Genomic DNA, 18,309 nt, shown 5'->3' on the forward strand with positions numbered 1-18,309 from the left:
TTGGCAAGATCCAGAAGCTTTTTTTCTGAAAGTAGCTAGCTCTTTTGCAGTTCATGAGAAGTACAGCTACTTTCACTGTGTTGTGTTGCCTAAAAATTATGAACATAAAGGAAGAAAAATGCATTTAGGCTACAATCTTGAGATAAAAGTGGTTTCTTCATCTCAGTAGATTTCAGTTAACCATTAATTAATTTTGCTCAAAATGCCCTTAAGTGATGTGACCTTCAGCATTCTGTTGGAAATGTTCTTCTGAAAATATGCAACAAAATGTGTTTCCTTAAACAAAGGAGAGAGTTTGGAAGAGGTGAATGTGTAGCCCTCAATAAATACACCTGTATTGCTTTGTTAATTATAGCTGCGTAGGTTTAGAACTTAATTTGTTTGCTTTTTTTATTTTGGAAAAAGTGGAATTTTTTTGCCACTTAAAGGAAGTTTTACACTATTGTACAAGATTACTTTTACATGCATTAGAGTTCAGCTTCCTCTGTGATTTCGTCAGCATGTTGCCTGCTTCAGAAAATTGGTTTCCTTAATTTAAATTGTTTTATTATAGGGGTCATTTTTAATCTGTAAGTCACGTGGTTGGGAAACAACATTTGAACAACTCCTAAAACACTCTCTTTTAGCATGTGTACTAGAATTCTTTTATCTTCCTTTTCTACTTTTTCCCCTTGTAGCCACAAATACCAGTAGACTTTTTTCCTTGTTTTTTTTTGTTTGCCTTCCTTTTTTTGTTGCTTTTTTTTTAGCATTATCTAAGATTTTAATACTTTCAATTAATGTAACTACTGATCACAAGTGATGGCTTCACTTTTTTCTCACAGCTTCCAAGTACAACAAACTTTTAAAAACATTTTTCGGTTCCAGTAGGTCTTGATAACTTTTTTAGTAAATGTATTCCTTTTTAATTTACAGTATTCAAAAAATAATAAATCCACATGGTTCAAGAGAAATTCTGGTGATGTATGTGGGAAAGTTATCTGTAATCATCTCACCTGTGCACTCTATATGACAAAAACTTTGCCTTCCATTGTCTTTCACCTACTCTTGTCAGTATAAGTACAAAACTGAGGTGTATAAGGATAGGCAGGAACAGTTGCATTACTGTTGAGACTTAAGTTCTGAAGTATTTTTGGCGGGGGAGGGAGTGAGACTGAGAAAAACACACAGAAGTGCAAGCATTTATTTACTTTTGACTTCTTCTTTTTTTTCTTTTCCCAATTATAGTCTGTACAGGCCAAAAAAGACTTAAAGATGCTCAGGGAGGAGGCAGCTCCTCAAAAAAGCAGAAAAGAAGCCACAAAACATCTGTGAACAGCAAAAAGAAAAGTAAAACTAGTAAGTACAGCGACTTAGTGTGAAATGAAATGTGTGAAAGTACCGTGTCATCGTTCGGATGATCGTAGGAGATGAAGTCTGGAAATAAAAAATGTAGTAGGACAAAATGTTCTCATCAGGGAATTCTTAATACTGTTTAAATGAAGAAACTGCTCTACCTGAATGCCAAAGTGTTTTTAAATGTCTTGTATTACTTCTGGGCCTATTTCTAAGAGGTCCTTAATATTGTGTAATTCAGGAAGACTAAGAAGAGAGAGTATTTCACACATGGCAGAATTGGGACAGGTATCTCTGTATCACGATAACTGCCTGTTTTAGAGGACGTGAAGGAAATTATACTCTCTGTTTTCTGCAAGATGAATTTTTAGAGGTTCATATCTCTACCCTCTAGCAAATATGAGAGTAATTCCAGAAGAATATAGACTCTTGTTTTCTTCCTGTGCAGTAAATAGTGTAGCTTTTGCAGTTTTTTGTAGTTGTAGAAGCTAATTGGAATAGAAACCACAGTACTGGGAAGCTTAATAAAAGCAGAGGTGTATTAGGGGTCATACGCACATGTGTTTGGGAGACAACAAGATCAATTACTGCTTCATTTCACTGTTAATAAAGAATACCAGGAAATAGTCAACTAGAGAGTGGAGTCAGGAGGATAACTGTAAAAATGCAGTAAAGGAAGGATACAAAGCATACACCATGCCTTTTTTCCCTTCTCTCCCCCACCTCCCTTCCTTCCCTCCCTGCTTTATTTCTTTTAACAGGTTTTACTAAAAGTTTGTACTTTCTGGTCTGGTATTTGCTTTCACCCCACCTTTCCTTCATGTTCATTGATCTCCTCTTCATATTTTCTTATCCTTTTTAATTTTATTTCTCTAGTCTCTTCCATTATCCTTATTCCTTCTCTCACCCCAGGAATTAAATTAACAAAACACACTGAATTTGCAGAACTAAGACACCATTTTTAGCCTTGCCATTATTCCCTTGGATTTGGTGAATTTACCCCTTTCTCTCAACCTGTGTCTCCATCAGGATGCAAACACTTCAAATCTAGAATTGTTTCTTGTACCACGTAGTCCTTGGTGTGCATGTGATGGTTTTGTTAGACTTCAGGCACTGCTGAATGTGATAAGGAAAATAAATAGATAAAATATGGAGTTAGTTGTAAGCAAAAAAAATACTTTTGCCAAAATTCAGGTATACCTCTTAAACCTGCTTTTGTGGCAGTTGTGTTAAACCAGCCAACACCAGCAAATCTGCAGCTGGCTGAGTTCCTTCATGCTACTGGTATCTTGGTATTCAGTTTCTCTTCTGTAGATCACCAAAGCATGAAGGCCAGGACCAAAAGAAACTTCCAGGTCTCATTTTGTCAACACCCAGGGCAGGTACAACTGAGGCATACGCTTTTCTTAATAAATTAGAGTTCAGCATGGTTTTAAAAACAACTCTAATGATGGACAATCTGATTTCCTAGTCATTTTATTCCACTGCTTCACTAGACTTGTGTTGAATTAGTCTCTTGCCCCTGCTTTCACCCCAGTTTTATTTTAGTAATGCTAAAAAAACATCATCCTTTCAGTTGTTACTCATAAATCTTGTCTTTTAGACAGATTACCTTGTTACTGTCCTTTGGGCAGTTTGATTAGAAAACTGTTTAGTTCAGCCTGTTGCTTTATAGTTAGTTTTCTCCACTTGATGTTGAAAATGTTATTCTGTTTTGGGTCAGCTATTTTCCCAAAATTAAAAAATTTTGTCATCATGTCTGAGGAATTTGTAGATTATGTCACACATATTCAGATTATTGATAGTCATTTTAGTAGAGAAAAAATAGGGTGACATATGGTGAAGAAAAGGATGATTGTTTACTCTCATTTCTGCTACACATGTCCTAAAAATACAGTCAAAGGCTTGTCTGTAATTGTTTATTCAAAAATGAGATAGAAATTAATATATATATTGAGTACTGTGTTAGAAATTGATATTAAAAAATGTAAACAGGAGACGGGACATAACAGTCAAACTTGCGAACTCTTAGAAAAAGTACAGCTCCATAAGCAGACAGATGTGGTTCATTTTGGCACAAGGCTGACGCACTGGACTGCCTCTTTGCCTTATTTTCTAATATAGGCAATTTGTTTATGGCTGTGGTTCTAGAGCAACAAGTGTGATGCTGTCATGAACCATTCAGAGAGTAGAGTGCACCTTCCCTCTGGGGACCTCGGGCAGCTGGGTTGTATCCAAGAGTCTCCTTACAAGAAGCGTGTCCTGACCCCACCCCCTTATGTTTTTGCACACACACTTTCAGCAAAATCCTTGCCAGTCTTTAGGATGGATTGTGGTGTCAGAGTCTGGCATTTCTAACCCCCCTCTAGGTCTGTAGGATCATGGTTCCCATAGGTCCACAGAACAGCTCTGAGTCTACCTGCACAGCAGCTAACAGGGTGGTGTTTCCAATGCAAGGTTTCTCTTTCACAGTTTGCAACAATCAGAGGACCCATTATATACCTAGTTTGTGGTTCTATACTTGGGCACCAATGATGCAGAGAGCTGTGTGCCAAGCTGCTATACCAGGATGAGTTCTGTCATTTTAGAGTTATAGGATTTGGGTCAAATAAACTCCCATTAAATGAAAATTGGTGCAGGAATAGCTTCTGATAAACTTTCATTTGGGCTTTGTTTTGTAACAAGGTCTTCTTGTTTCTTCAGCAAACAGCAGTGACAGTGACGAACTATCTGCTGGTGAAAGTGTGTCCAAGTCTCAGTCAGCAAAATCAGTTTCTACTGGCATGAAGTCTCACCAAACCAAATCACTCACAAGAACACAATCTCCAGGAAAATGTGGGAAAAATGGAGAGAAGGAGTCTGATCTCAAAGAACAGAATAATCGTTTGCCCAAAGTTTACAAATGGAGTTTTCAAATGTGTAAGTATTTTCTTGAAAACACACCTAGTGGCATCTTGTGGTATAGTATAAAAAGGCTTTTTTAATTTTCTGTATTTTGGCTTTTTTTTTTCATCCTGAGTTTGCTTAATTTTGTGATAAATCCTCTTTTCTCTTTTTTGCAAATGCAGCACAGGGAACCGCCTATATCACACTCTTCCAGGACTGTTTTTAGATATGGCTCCTGAGCTGACTTGAGGTTCTTGCTGTCCTCTGCATACCTGCCATTCTGGGATGAGCGTTATATACTCTGTGTGCTTCTTCCCTTGATATTTCCTTGCTGTTTTACTCCTCATTCTCTAGCATTCAGACACTTAGGTGATTGATTTGTAACTTCTTCCCCTTCCGTTCTGTCTCAGTGACCCAGGACTAGTTTACTATTTCTAGTATTAAGAGCTTTCATGGTGTTTTGTTTCAGTCAAGCTACAGGTACAGCTAAGGGTGAGCTAGGTGTAGCTGGAGGGGAGCAGTGTGGAAAGGATCATGCATTTGCTTATCTGAAAAAGAGATCAGTAGCTTATTAAAGCCCTGATATTAGTGCAACTTATTAATTGAATCCGACCCTGATGTGTTGTTTGTTTTTTTTCCTCTCCAACCCTGAATCTCAGCATTACTCTACTTTTTAAAAAGTATTTTTCTCTTAGTACTTCTTTACAGTCAAGTTACATTCTGGTGCTCTTAAGGAGTGTGTAATGTAAAAGGTTTTTATTGTCACTTACTGGCCTATTGAGATTCATTGAATGCTTTCCTGGTGCAACACCTTTAAAGGGCTTTTGCTCCTTCCTTTCCTTCTACCTTGGCTACATTCCAATACTAAAGTTGCTTGGCAGAAGGTGGTCTATGGAGTGCTGTTTGACACATTTCCTGCTGTTGCAGAGTCAAAGACACTTGCAATGTCTCTGAGCTTTCTTTGTTTTCCCACAGCCTAACATAGTTGTGGCTTTTGGTCCTTGGGTGCTACCTTCATTGTAGGTTGATGGAGTGCATTCTGCACCCCACACAGTAGTTTAAATGATTCTTAAATGTTTTTGAATTGAGTTTCTCCAGTGTGGCTGCCCTGGACTGAACTGAGAATTTCTCCTGCCAGTGCCGCCCACAGCTGTGTGCCATGCTGTGGAGAGCTCCCAGCTGGAAACAGCCAGGGAGCTCCATGGCAGCTCCTGTGCTGGCTGTGTCCAGTGAGGAGAGTCCTGTACGGTTGTACCTTACAGCCCATACTCCATGGATTCTATTAGAACCACCCCACAGCTGTTCAGATTCCTGTTGTAACCTGCTTGTTCTGTCACAACCAAGACAAGTCAGGCCTGGTGTCTTGGGCCAAACTGAGCTCTAGCAAGGACTGAAAACAACAGGCTCAAAACTAGTTTTGGCCCTTATGTTTTCACCAGTTGTCTTAATTTTATTTTGTTTTCCTTCCTATGGGGAGTGAAATGCATTTTTTTCCTCTTCCTTAAAAAAATCCCGAAAAGTGTAGGATGGTGTCTTGTAAAAAATAATAAAAAATACGAACAAATTTGTGGTAACAAACAGCTGCTGCTGCTGTTGCTGTGTTTCTTAGCTTTGCTGTCTGCTACCTCAGAGCACATCATTAAGCTTTGAGTGCTTCCCACTTCACTGACATTCAGAAGTGTTTGGAAATGCTTAAAAATAAGCTATAATTAACAAAGATTGTTTAACTTGTAGCTGACTTGGAAAACTTGACTAGCGCTGAGCGCATAACAGTTCTCCAAGAGAAATTGCAAGAAATCAGGAAACATTACCTATCCTTGAAATCTGAGGTGGCTTCCATTGACCGAAGAAGAAAGCGCTTAAAGAAAAAAGAGCGGGAAAGTAAGTGCTGGGAACTAAATTCTACTTTTAGAGGGATAAATTGCATGTCATGTTATTAAGGTGCTAACAAGATTGGATAATTTATAGGGAAACCTGTGCCATTAGGATAGGAGTGTGGTTTTGTTTGGTTTTTAGGAAATGCTGTGTGCAGTTATTTTATGACCTTCAAAAGGTTGGGATTAGATACCCAGTGACTATGTAAGGGAGCATTAACAAGGCATGCAATCTATTTAATACTGTTCTGGCAGAACTACTATACAGGAAAAAAAACCCCAGAAATATAAACTTTTCTATCCAGTGAACAAAGTATCTAAGGGTATGAATAACTTTTCTTCAAGTTATAGATAAGTTTACTGTAGTATTGCTTGTGGGCCTAGTTAGTGCTTTGCCCTTAGGATAAGGAGTTAATTCCATGAGTTTAAGGGAGACCAATCAAGTTGCTCATCTTCCTGAAGCTGCTGCACCTATTGCTGTAGGGAATGTTCTAGTGTGCCTGCTTCTAGGAATGCTAAAAGGATCATTTTCTCAGTGTGAGAAATGCCACGTATAGTAAGATTTTTATAGCTGCAGCCATCACATGGGAATTGCAGTTGCTGCTCAGTTGCTGGAGCAGGGTGTGTGCGCAGATTCAGTGCTGATTCCCACAGAAAAGAAAGGGAACAGTTGACTGTGCTGGTGGGTCAGGAATGAGCTCTGGCATCCATTGGCTGGGCCCTTGATCTGGGTGGTTGATGAACCAGGGCTACAAGGGTTAAAAATGCTTTACTGCCTTGCACACAGCTGACTATTTCTGTCAGGGTATTTCCTACTAGGAAACTAGGGAATAAAAGGCTTTTTTCTTTTTAATTGCTAGGCATTAGTTGGTGGAGTCAGTATATACCAATGCTTGTTGTTGAATAGGAAAACATTTTTATTGCTTGATTTATAAATCTGTATAACCTCTGTTTTCCTTTTCCTTTGCAGGTGCCGCTACTACATCATCTTCCTCCTCATCACCTTCCTCTAGTTCCATTACGGCTGCAGTTATGTTAACATTAGCAGAACCTTCTATGTCAAGTTCGTCACAGAATGGAATGTCAGTTGAGTGCAGGTGACAGCAGGACTTGCCAAAGCACTTTGCACTTAATGGCTGCTGAGGGCCACTCTTTTTTTTTTTTCTTTTTTTTTTTTATACTGCACAGTGGCACAAAATTCAGACAAGCACTATTTTATATTTAAAGTTGTTTCTTGACAAGCTAACTTTGCACTTAAGTGCACTTTTATGAAGAAAAAGTACAACAAACTGCTTTTCCTCAAGCAATAATTGTTTCCAACTTGTCTGGGAATTTAAAGTCTAGTGACTCGAAGGCCTTCCACCGTGGCAAATGGAGGCTGTTCACTGCCTGTAGAGACAGGACAATAAGCATATAGTTGTTGGGGTGATCTAAATCAATGTGGTAAGGCTTACTGTATTCCCTGGTATTTTGTTAAAGCTGGAACATTTGATATTTTTCCATTTATTTATGACAAATATTGAAAATATTTTCATTTGTACAAGCTAATTGTTTTTTAACTGCTAAGTCACCTTATAGTGGCTTAATTGTATACGTCAAGCACATCTATTCAAAACCTGCAGTTAGTAAGATGTTTGACATCAGTCCTGATAACCAAATACGAGGATTCCTTAAAAAAAAAAAAAAGACTGACTAATGTTTACAGGTTTGAATTAGGCTTAAAGAGGTTACTCTGGGTTTTAAGGACCCATTAATTGGAATGAAACTACTGTACTTTGCCATTTTTCTATAAAACAGTATTTTTTTTTTAATTTTGATAAAATACATTATGAAAAAGAAAGAAAATGGCTAACAAACTGTATTAAATCTTAATGTATAAAGATTGTATTCAGCCAGTTTAAAGTGTATATTTATTCATAATGGATTATAACAGGTATATTTTTGTGTTTTCTTGTAAATGTTTTTTTTCCCCTTAAAGCAACAAATATTTCATTTTTAATGCTTATTTTATTACGAGCTTCAAGGAGAGGACTTCAAGAGGGAGTAAAGTGTGAGGTTATAATTTGTGGTTGCTGATACCAACACTGCCACAAAAGGGTAATTGTTTTTAAAATAACTAGCTAGCCGAGTGGTAGATGTTTAATTTTTTAAATGCCTTGTACAAATTCCAAAACCAACTTCAAAATGTTTTCACTTGTATTGATTTTATGTTGAATGGATCCCAAGCTCTCTCCTGTTAATTCTATACCTTTGTAAGACATTTGTATATTGCGGAAGTGTTCATTCAAGCTATTTAATACCTGGCACTGTTAATACACAGTACTTTATTGTACAGATTGTTTTACTGTTTTAATTGTAGTTCTGTGTACTTCTTTTGCCTGGGGAAATAGGGGCTGGCATGTTTTTCTTTGTTTTCTGGCAATACAACATGTAAGAATTCAAAGCATTTTGTTTGTAGATGCTAGAGTGTCAGAATCCTTTTCATTTGACTTTTCTAAGAAAAGCATTTTCAGTCTTCGTAGTGTGCGCTTAAGGTTATAACTGATTTTATTGAAAATGGTTTCCAAGTATTCAGAATTGTACAGGACTGTAAAAATTTGTTGACAGACATTGAAGGAAAAGCTTATAGAAAAAAAGCTATAAAATATATATTAGGTTCTGCAGAAAATGGAGAGTTATGTAATATATTGTACAAATGTAAGCAAAGGCCTCTGAAATAAAATGCCATAGTTTGTGAATCCCTGATTTTGTTTCTAACAGTTTAATTAAGCAACTGTAGTGTGTTCATGAAAATTATGTCAAGCTGCAGAATCAGTTTAGCAAATGATCTTTGATCTGCTGTAGTAGGCATATAAAGATACGTTAGAGCAGGTGCATTGGCCAAATTTTCCTCTTTGCAATTAATTCAAATACATCCTCCTTTTCAGCAGAAAGCGAAAGTGTGGCCCATCATGAAGGCAGTGCCTGTTGAAACAAACTGCTGGCTACAGTTCAGTTAACCAAAATACTGTTACAGCTGCAAAATGACAGATTACTGGTGAGACTGACAGGAGCAAACAATGATAAATAACTTTTGGAAACATTGGCTGTGTTAAGAACTACCAGTGATCTGACACTGATAGGAGTAATTCTAATAATTTCAGTGGGGCTCCTCAGAGGGTATTTTCATCTGTTTGAGTGGAATCAAAGTTGTAATAGTTCAGTTCTGCTTTTCAGTCTCAGTAGGCATAACAGGTATTGATGTAACTGGGAACTACATCTGGGCAAGCAAGAGCAAATTCACCTCTTCACTCACTACTAGTTCTTGATCAGTTCTCAGTTTTAGTGCCAGCATATTTGTTTAGATGTGACAATTACTGACTGAGGTTGGGGGGGGGGCAATTTGTTTACCTGTTTAAAACAGGGATCATTAATCACCTTCCCACTCCAAAATGGAGTTTTTGCATTAGTAGGATTTTTGCTTTTCCTCAATATAGAGATTAGTTAATTTTTATTGTACTTCTCATGCAGTTTGATGGCTAGTCAAACATTTTGTTCTGCATGTTTTACATTGCACCTCTTCTGTGAAGTGTGTCTGTAAATGGTGCTCTCCAGGTTTGTGGAACCACTTGTGTCCCAGTGGTTACAAAGGAAGGCACCTTTGGCAAGCTGTTAGCCAGCAGTTTTATCCCATGTTCCAGTGGGTCAAACCTGAGCTGCTTTTCAGGGTACGTATTGTAATGCAGCTTTACATGTGGGTGAGCTCCCTGCCTGGCATGTGCACTCTGCTTGCAGCTGAGGAAGTTTACCTCTAGCAGTGCCTGCTGGGCTGTTCCCTTACTCCTGAGTGCCTGCTCGGACCACAACCTGAGAGACAAAGCAAGATAAACTACCCCTGGTTTATCCTTTACACTTTGGCTGAGCAACAGACTTGTTTTTTTGTGTCTCACAATTGATGATGTAGGAAATAGCTGAGATTGGCGTATGCCGAGAGAAACGTGCCTTGCTTGAAGGCTCTGCACTGCTCCCACCTCCCTTAATTTGCAGTCTCCACTGTTGCCTGTACATACTTATGACTGGGTAGTTCCCATCATGCTGTGAAATTTCCTGCTCTCTGGCAGAGTTCCTGGAGGCTCTGTGCCTCTTGCTGAGCTTCACTGAATGGGTCTCTGAAACGTACCAGCTGAATGCTTGTCCAGTGTCATGTGGATGTGTTACAGTGGTTGAGCCTCTTCTGCCCCACCTGTGTCATCTGCAGTGCTGCTCCTCTGTGTGAAGGCAGATTGGAAAAGCCACTTAAAAGTCATGCAGCAGCCACCTGCCCATTCTTAAGAATTCATGTATTCTCTTGGGCTGACCCCATCCAGGGTCCCCTACCTTTCCCAGCATTCAGAGGACAAGGCAGGGGGTACCTGGTGCACATGTCAAGACTAATGCTTTCCCTTTATTCCACAGCTGCATTACTTGTTTTGCCTTCGATTCAAGATTGGTGCCAACAAAGTTGCTAATGCTGGCAGCTCAAAAACCGCATCAAACATGTAATGTGGCAGCCAAAGAGCTGTCCTGTTTGCTTCAGCTCCGCTTGGACTGAGGATCGTGGGCAATCAGTGAGACAATCCAGTCCCATGCTGATCACAGATTCAGATTCAATGAGGTTGGAAAAGACTTCTCAGATCGAGTCCAACCTATGACCGAAAACCACCCTGTCAGCTGGACCATGGCACTAAGTGCTCCATCTAGTCTTTCGGTAAACACCTCCAGGGATGGTGACTCCACCACCTCCCTGGGCAGCCCATTCCAATGTCTAATCGCTCCTTCTGCGAAGAAATTCTTTCTGACACTCAACCTAAACCTTCCCTGTTACAGCTTAAGACTACGTCCATCTCGTCCTGATGTTGGATGTTTCTACGTTACCACTGCGCCCACGCAGAGCTCGGCCGAACGGGCACACACGCGGCACCGCCACATCGCGGCTGGGAGAGGCTCCAGCCGGGGCGCGGGGCAGGTCCCCGGCGAGCGGAGGCATCGGAGAGGGCGGGCGGGCGCGGATGCCCCGGAGCGCTGCGGGGGCGGTCCCGGGAACACCGCGGGCCCTGCGCGTCGGAAGTGACGTGCGCCGAGCCCGTTCCCGCCCAGCTCCGCATCCACCATGCGGGTCCGCAGGGACGGCGCGGGGGTGCGGGACCCGCCGGCGGCAGGGAAGGACCAGAAGGAGCAGGAGCAGTATGTGGTGGGGCAGGTGTCGGGCAGCCTCGGGGCGGGCGCGGCGCCCCCCGCGCCCCTCGCACGCCTGTTCCGCGGCGCCGCCCCGCCCGTGCTGGTGGCCGTGCCCGCGGTGAGTGAGGGGGTGGGTGGGTGGGTGGCTCGGTGGGGTGATTCCGCAGGTGCGGCTGCCGGCAGCACCGCCCCGTGCAGCGGTGGGCTCCGGACGTGGCGCTCCAGGTAAGTTACAGCGTATTAAATGCTTGTCGTGCGTTCCTGGAGTTTTGTTCTTGAAGTTCGTTTCTCTTACCAATATTTTAAAGGGAAATAAGAAAAGGAAGCATGCGGAAGAAGCGGAGAAAGTGTCAGAAGACCAGAGCTCATCCATCGTGCAAGAACCTCCGGTAAAAGCAAAGAAAGCCAGAAAAAAGGAACCTTCAAAAGCAGAGAAAATACTGTCAGACAGGTGAGTAGGCGAGACCGTTTTATGGTGAAATTAAAAACCCCAACATCTAGATTAATCATAATATCATGAGTTTGACAAAATAACGAAGTTTTCTTCTACTATTGATCTTCAACTTGGTGTTTAAGATTATTTTCAAGATTGTGCTTTCAGCTTTCTGCTGAAGTTATAAAATAGGTGCAGCTTCCTGATGCTCTGGGTCCGTGAAATGCAAATCCCCTGTTAGGGAGCTACCATGTCCAGTGGTTGTAGATGAAGGCACTTTGACCTAGTTTTCTCTAGCATGGGGAGATATTTTCTAGCTGTGGTTGGCTTTATCCAGCAGAGCTGCGGTCAAAGAAGCAGAGGTGATTTCAGCAGGAGCAAGGTGCCAGACAGAGAGAGTTGTCCTGATCACACTTGACCTCTGCTGTGACACAGAACCTCTGTTACAGGAGGTTACCTCTGTAACACTGTCTGTTCTCTTAAATACTTGAACGAAGACACTATCAGAGCAGGTTGTACCATGCAGTTTGGATAATAAAGTGCGCTTGATTGTAGCGCGAGGCTAACACATCTCTGGCACTGTGTCTTTTTGCCTATTCCATGCCCATGGAACCTGTGTGCTGTGTTGATGTCAGTAGCCTTCCAGAGGCTCCTTCAGATCTGCTCATTGGTGGGTTTGGATAGATAGAGGTTTTTTAGTGCATGGCAGAATTCCAAAGGTTTGTTTGTTCTGATCCTGGATACTGTAAAGGATTAAATCTATCTTTAGTTCTAGCATGCAAAGATTTTTTTTTCCACTTCATTTTTAGAGGGTATCAAATTATATAATTCTGAAGTATTTCTTTATTACTCCTACTAAATAGTGAATGCAATGTCCTGGGGATAGCAAATGGTTCCCATGTTATGGAACAGTCAGATATGTTTGTTTTATGCATAACAAACACAATAATGTTTGAAATTTTATGGTGAACATAATTTAAAATGTAAGCTAAAATATTTATCTTGGAGGCTTCAGTTCTTTGACTTCAAACCCCCTGTTTTATCCCCATCAATTCTAATCTGCGTGTCTGTTTCTGATAAGAGAGAACGCTTTGAAGCAGGCAGATGAAGAGGAGGATCAAAAAGTGTTTCAAAACAAAATGAAGCAAAAGAAAAAGGCTTCTCAAGCCATCACCAAAAGTGTTGTTAATTCACCTATGGGCACAACTGCAAAACAACAAAAGAGAAAAAAGGTGGCTGATGAAACAGTAGACAGAAGAACGGTGTTTGTTGGAAACTTACCTGTCAACTGTACTGTTCAGGTACGTGGGTGGATTTTGTCAGCTAAAGGAATGAAAGGATTTACAGCAGTCCTCAGTCTGAGGGGATGTTTCCAGCTGAAAAGTCACGCACATTTGTGACTGAAATTGCTTTTGGGAAAGTAGAAAATAGTGCTCATTCTTAGAAACCAGTAGAGGTCATCTCTTTGGTTTCTTGGAGTTGGGCTTTTTACAGCAGTGGATACAGTTTGTCTTTCTTGAGTAGAATTGGTCTGTCAGTGAAAAAATGAATAAATGAGAACTGCAATTACAAAGTTAGTCTACTTTTAATTTTGAATGCAAACAACACTTCAGACTCTTACATAAAACATGTTAAGTTTATACTTTCTTCCATAATAAGGGACAAGACTTCAGTTTTGGCAATCTGTAGAAGAAGCTGACGCAAGAAACACAGAAATAGTTATGAATTACTCGCATATTTTATGAGCCCTTTAAGGGACCTCATGAAAGTAAAAGGAAAACAGTGTAAGAACAGTGTTACTAATAAATATTAAACAATCATTCTTATTATCAGGGTGCAAGAATGTACTGAATATTTGTAATATCTTCTGTTTAGGTACTGAAATCTCTTTTTAAGAAGTATGGACAAATCCAGTCCATTCGCTTTCGGTCTTTGGTATGTTATTTTTTCATACATTATGTAACAAAATTATTTGTTTGTCTTAAAGGGCAATAGTGTTTGTGAGACTTATATCTTCATTAGTTCGGAAGTGGGTTTGGGGATATGTGGGTTTGCCGTTAGAAGAAGCCTTGGAGATGTTACCACAGAAGCAGCGCAAATGCATTTTTCCTGTAGCAGCAGTTGATCCAGAATCAGAGCTTTATGTTCTCTGAAAGTGGAATGCCTTATTATTGCTTGTTTAGCTAAGGCATTACTTACCTGTTTTTAATTCATAGTAGCAAAGACATGTTGATTGTAAATCGGTGTACTTGCTAAAATAGTTGACAATAATAGTTGTGGAACTCAAGAAACAGACAGAGCAAGCTCTCTAACTCCAAGGTTTTTGTAGATCATCTCTAAGATGAGCCACTTCCATCATTTGCTCACTGTACTGGCTACATTGCTTTGGGTGGGAATGGCACTGGTTGAATTCCTGTTTGTCTTCAAGAACAAGTCTTTGTGATAAGTTCACACTAAGCCCACCTAACTCGAGTTCTTTTTGTCTTAAAGATTCCAGCAGAAGATACTATATCCAAAAAGGTAGCAGCAATCAAGTAGGTTCCTCTTGTGAATTTTGTGCTTTATTTTTCAAGGCCAAAATAATTTTTGTGTATTGGTTTTTAAAAGTTTGGCTGTATTAGTTCTTTCTTAATGTATTTTTTGGGGTTTTGTCTTTTGTCATTACCTTTGTATGTGTTAAGTTTTCTTGACAAGTGATAAAGAATTATGTGCTATGTGTACTAGTAATTTGTTATCTGAGGTTGCATTTCTTATATTTTAGGAAAGAGAAAGTTACTAATAGTCTTTAATTCCTTTGGGTACGTTTATGAGCTGAGGAAGCTTGCTCAGGGTGCATAGACAGGCTGTACAAACTGAACAGTGGGACACTCTTCTACATACAGGGCTAGCTTGACCTGTAAGGGAAATGAAGCTGTTAGTGTGCACGAAACAAGCAGAGGCATAAATGTGTCCAATAAGAAGTGTTTGTGCGTTGCACATCATCAAAATGATTTAAACAGTAATGTGTCCTTTTCCTGTTCCAGGCACAAAGTGCACCCCAATGCAAAGTTTGTTAATGCTTATGTTGTCTTTAAGGAAGAATGTGGTGCCGAGAAGGCTCTGAAGGAGTAAGTCTCGGTTTTGTTCCTCGTTCCCTCTCGAAGAGATAGTTCAGGGAGATTTGCAGCTAAATTTAAACAATCTCCCTGCTCTTGCTTGAATCAAGAATAAAATATTTGTTCAAACTTAAAAGTTACTTTTCATTTTGAATACACTGCATTTTGAATGCAGTGACATTCTAAGTTAAATAACACTCATTTCACTTTTAAAACTTTTTGCTTTTGGCTACAAAAGGAATGGAACAGAAATTGCTAGCGGATTTCACATCAGAGTTGACACCGCATCTAGAACCACTTCAGTAAGTAAGATGTGTGACTAGAAAAACTCTTTTCTGGTTTGGTTGGGGGAGTTATTGTTTTTGTTTGGTTGTTTTGGGTTTTTTTCTGTAACAAATAACTTAGTGTCTTGTCTCTCTTGTTTTCTTTAGCATGACAATAAACGTTCTGTATTCTTGGGAAATCTCCCATATGGTAGGTCAAAAGTGGGTTGTTATGCATCGTCACTTAACATTTATGAAATATTTTGACATTAGGCTTTTTATTTCTTGATATTTAGGATAGCATGTTTAGGTAGCTAAATATCTTTTGCTGATATTAATTTTTGTTTGTTAACGGAAACACCTAAAGGGGTTGTAAGTTTTTGTCAAGTTCTGCAAGTTGATTGTTTTCTTTATTGTAGGTAGCTCTGCAAGTGCTTTAGTTCTTGTTGTCACTTGATGTTTTTTAACTGGGTTAGTGACTATGCCCAGACAGCTCTTGGTGATCAATTGTTACCCCTGTGGAGGTGTTTACCATGCAGCTGAGGTCAATGCTTGAGGAATACTCAGCTGCTTCTGAGTAGACTGGAGAGCAGATGAGGGGATTGTCATTGGGAGTGGTCTGTGTGAGGGTATTAAGGAGTCAGGGTGCTCAGTACAAGCATCTGTCTTGGGGGTTGCGTGGATGTGTAAATACTCTGGATGAAGGCTTGCCTTGTGCCTGTGGCCTAGTGCAGAGCCTGTATCATGTACTGCCACAGTAGCACTGGAACAAACAGGCATCAGTCTACAACACTTGACCTGTCTGAAAACCTTGACAGGTGACAAATCTGATTGTGGTGACATTACTAGTGCCTCTTGTGTAGAGCTTGTGTCAGGACTGTGTGTTCCTGTGTATGTGCTGCAGAAAAAAGTTTGGACGTTACAGGCCCAGGGAAGTGGTCACAGCTCCAAGCCTGACAGGGTTCAAGAAGTGTTTGGACAATGCTCTCAGGCACATGGCGTGATTCTTGGGGATGTCCTGTGCAAGGCCAGGAGCTGGACTCGATGATCCCTGTGAGTCTGTTCCAACTCAGAATATTCTGACTCTGTGATTTGCCATGCTCTGAAATTACTTCAGCAGCTTGAACCTTTCTCAGCACATCTAAGTCCCATTGCTGTAGTTACACCCATCATATTAAGTTCAGCCCCTCCCCTTAATAGAGAGATGTTGATATCTATGTAAGGGGATTGTATGAAGCATAACTATTCCAAAAAGAGAATAACCTGTATTTTTGTGATGGTACATCACACTTGTCTGTTTGTGTAGGCATGAGATGGAGAAAGCATTGCACATCTGGTTATTATCAAAATAATTGTATAGCAGCTGTGGTTGGAAGCTTCTCCCTTCTCCCCCATTCAGCTAAAATTCACGGCTCAGTCAGTGAGCATTTGACTTGAAGAACAGCCAGCTCAAGCTCATTATCATCAGCATTAATTCTTAGAAAGAAATGGCTGGTGTAAGAAGGAGCTACAAAAATGTAGCAGGCATCATAATTTCCACTATGTTCCAACCATAAATGAAATTATTTGAAAAAATTTATTTCAGTCTTTGCCTTCATTCTTATTTGTGATTTATGTTGTACTCTTCAAAGCAGGAGAATGAGTAACTATCAAAACAAATAGCCTTTCATAAAGTCTGCATTGTTAACTTGCTGGGGTTTTTCTGAACCACTGATACCATGTACCTGAATTGGTGAATATGAAATATTTGGGTTTGGGCCAGGCTTTTAAAGCTGTGTGTGTTGCTGAAGAGAGATCTGTTCCCTTGTGCTTGCCTGCAGACATCCTTGATGATGCTGTGAGAGAACACTTCCATGTCTGCGGAGATGTCGTGGGAGTGCGAGTTGTGAGAGACAGAAAGACTGGCCTGGGAAAAGGCTTTGGATATGTTCTCTTTGAGGTATGTGTGCATGGCCTGCTCCAGCACAGTGGGAATTATTCAAAATCTGAATTGAAATCTGCCTTTATAGCATTTTTTTTACCTTTTTAGTAACTTTTTGGGGTTTGTATGTGCTTGTAGGTGTATGATGTTAAATGGTAGTGTTGTTGTGTATGTTAAAAGCAGCTTGGAAGACCAGTTCTGTGGAAGCAGACACAAAACAAACTATTGCAGATTTTGTACAAGTAAAAGTTGTAAAACGGGGTGAAAGAAGTGACTTTAAGGGAAAGTCTTAAAGGAGGGACAGATGAGTTTGGTATAACTGCTATGTTCTACTATTTCTTATGTGTCTAAATGTGAGTGGAGTTCTTTCCTGCAACTGGTTTGCTTATGGACTCTCCATTTTTGATTCAGTACAACTTGCTTTCTCATAGTCTCCCAACCTCATCTTCCTTAGTTTATTTCCTGCAGCTCAGTACCTCTTTTCTCCGAGTTTCTCCTTCGTGTCTCTGCGCCTGATTTTTGTGTCTCATTTAAGGTGTTCTGTAGCCCATTGTCAAGTATCTGTGCCTCAATGTGTGAGCTGCATGGGTGTGCTGGTGTTCCTGAGCAGAGGTCTTGTGTCATTCACTAGAGCAGTTTGATTGCTCTTCATTGTAAAATCCTGCTTTACAAATTTTGAAGAAAGGTAACTATTAATTTGAAAGCAATGAATTGGAAGTAATGCTGCTTTTAAACTCCATGTCTGGTTTTGTAGAACACAGATGCTGTACATCTTGCTCTGAAACTCAACAACTCTGTTCTGATGGGAAGAAAGATACGAGTGCAGCGCACAGGAGACAAGAGGAAAGCACCACAGAAAATTCCAGGCCAGTCTCATGCTCCCAAGGCTACAGTTGATACCACAACAAAAAAGAAGAGCTACTCTGATGATTCTTTTGTTGGTGAAAAAGCAACCCCGTTGAAGAAGAACACTAAACCAAAAAGACTAAAAACTATTCCTAGAAAAAAAGCTGGAAAAAACAAACAGAAGTTTGATAAAAATCAAGCAGATAAAAAAGCTAATTAGTGTCACAAACATTGATGTATGTAAGAGTGTTTTGTAATAAATTTTGTTTGCTAATACAGCTGTAGTCGTTCTTGGTGTTTGCTCTGGGGCATTTGGCTTCTCCCAGCAGGCACCGTGAGGTGTTGCATGATTTTATTCTGTGTTCCAGGAATCCACCTGCAGCTGAGGTCTTGCCGCAGAGGTTAACTATGAACTGTTTCTTTTGGAGTTGTGTAGGATTACCCAAAATGACTGCAGGAA

At 40.1% G+C, this 18,309-nt stretch overlaps 2 protein-coding genes across 5 annotated transcripts in view; both read left to right on the plus strand.

Annotated features, from left to right (window-relative positions):
* ARID4B (AT-rich interaction domain 4B) overlaps window positions 1-8,840 on the plus strand; it is an 89,085-nt gene extending 80,245 nt beyond the window's left edge. For all 3 annotated transcript variants that reach the window (XM_027685004.1, XM_027685010.1, XM_027684996.1), the window contains 4 exons: window positions 1,228-1,338; window positions 4,039-4,254; window positions 5,956-6,102; window positions 7,066-8,840. In XM_027685004.1, the coding sequence (XP_027540805.1) occupies window positions 1,228-1,338; window positions 4,039-4,254; window positions 5,956-6,102; window positions 7,066-7,196 (605 nt within the window). In that variant the 3' untranslated portion in view covers window positions 7,197-8,840. The remainder of the gene's footprint in view (window positions 1-1,227; window positions 1,339-4,038; window positions 4,255-5,955; window positions 6,103-7,065) is intronic.
* Window positions 8,841-11,202: 2,362 nt separating this feature from the next.
* RBM34 (RNA binding motif protein 34) lies at window positions 11,203-18,125 on the plus strand. 2 transcript variants are annotated; one of them, XM_027685068.1, is made up of 10 exons: window positions 11,203-11,409; window positions 11,597-11,742; window positions 12,806-13,025; window positions 13,600-13,659; window positions 14,215-14,258; window positions 14,748-14,831; window positions 15,058-15,121; window positions 15,251-15,293; window positions 16,903-17,021; window positions 17,758-18,125. In XM_027685068.1, exons 1-10 carry the CDS (start codon window positions 11,224-11,226, stop codon window positions 18,067-18,069), a joined length of 1,278 nt encoding a protein of 425 aa, XP_027540869.1. In that variant the 5' UTR covers window positions 11,203-11,223; the 3' UTR covers window positions 18,070-18,125. The 2 variants fall into 2 exon arrangements, with proteins under 2 accessions (XP_027540869.1, XP_027540877.1); XM_027685076.1 differs by having other exon boundaries at window positions 11,600-11,742.
* Window positions 18,126-18,309: the final 184 nt, after the last annotated feature.

Source organism: Neopelma chrysocephalum, unplaced genomic scaffold (assembly GCF_003984885.1).
Source record: "Neopelma chrysocephalum unplaced genomic scaffold, ASM398488v2 Primary Assembly neopelma1_23, whole genome shotgun sequence".
NCBI lineage: Eukaryota > Metazoa > Chordata > Aves > Passeriformes > Pipridae > Neopelma > Neopelma chrysocephalum.

Coding starts and splice junctions, on each gene's coding strand:
- RBM34 (XM_027685068.1), top strand. CDS start 11,224: ATGCGGGTCCGCAGGGACGGCGCGGGGGTGCGGGACCCGCCGGCGGCA. Junction 15,122..15,250: donor CCGCATCTAGAACCACTTCA/GTAAGTAAGATG, acceptor TGTTTTCTTTAG/CATGACAATAAACGTTCTGT. Junction 15,294..16,902: donor CTTGGGAAATCTCCCATATG/GTAGGTCAAAAG, acceptor GCTTGCCTGCAG/ACATCCTTGATGATGCTGTG.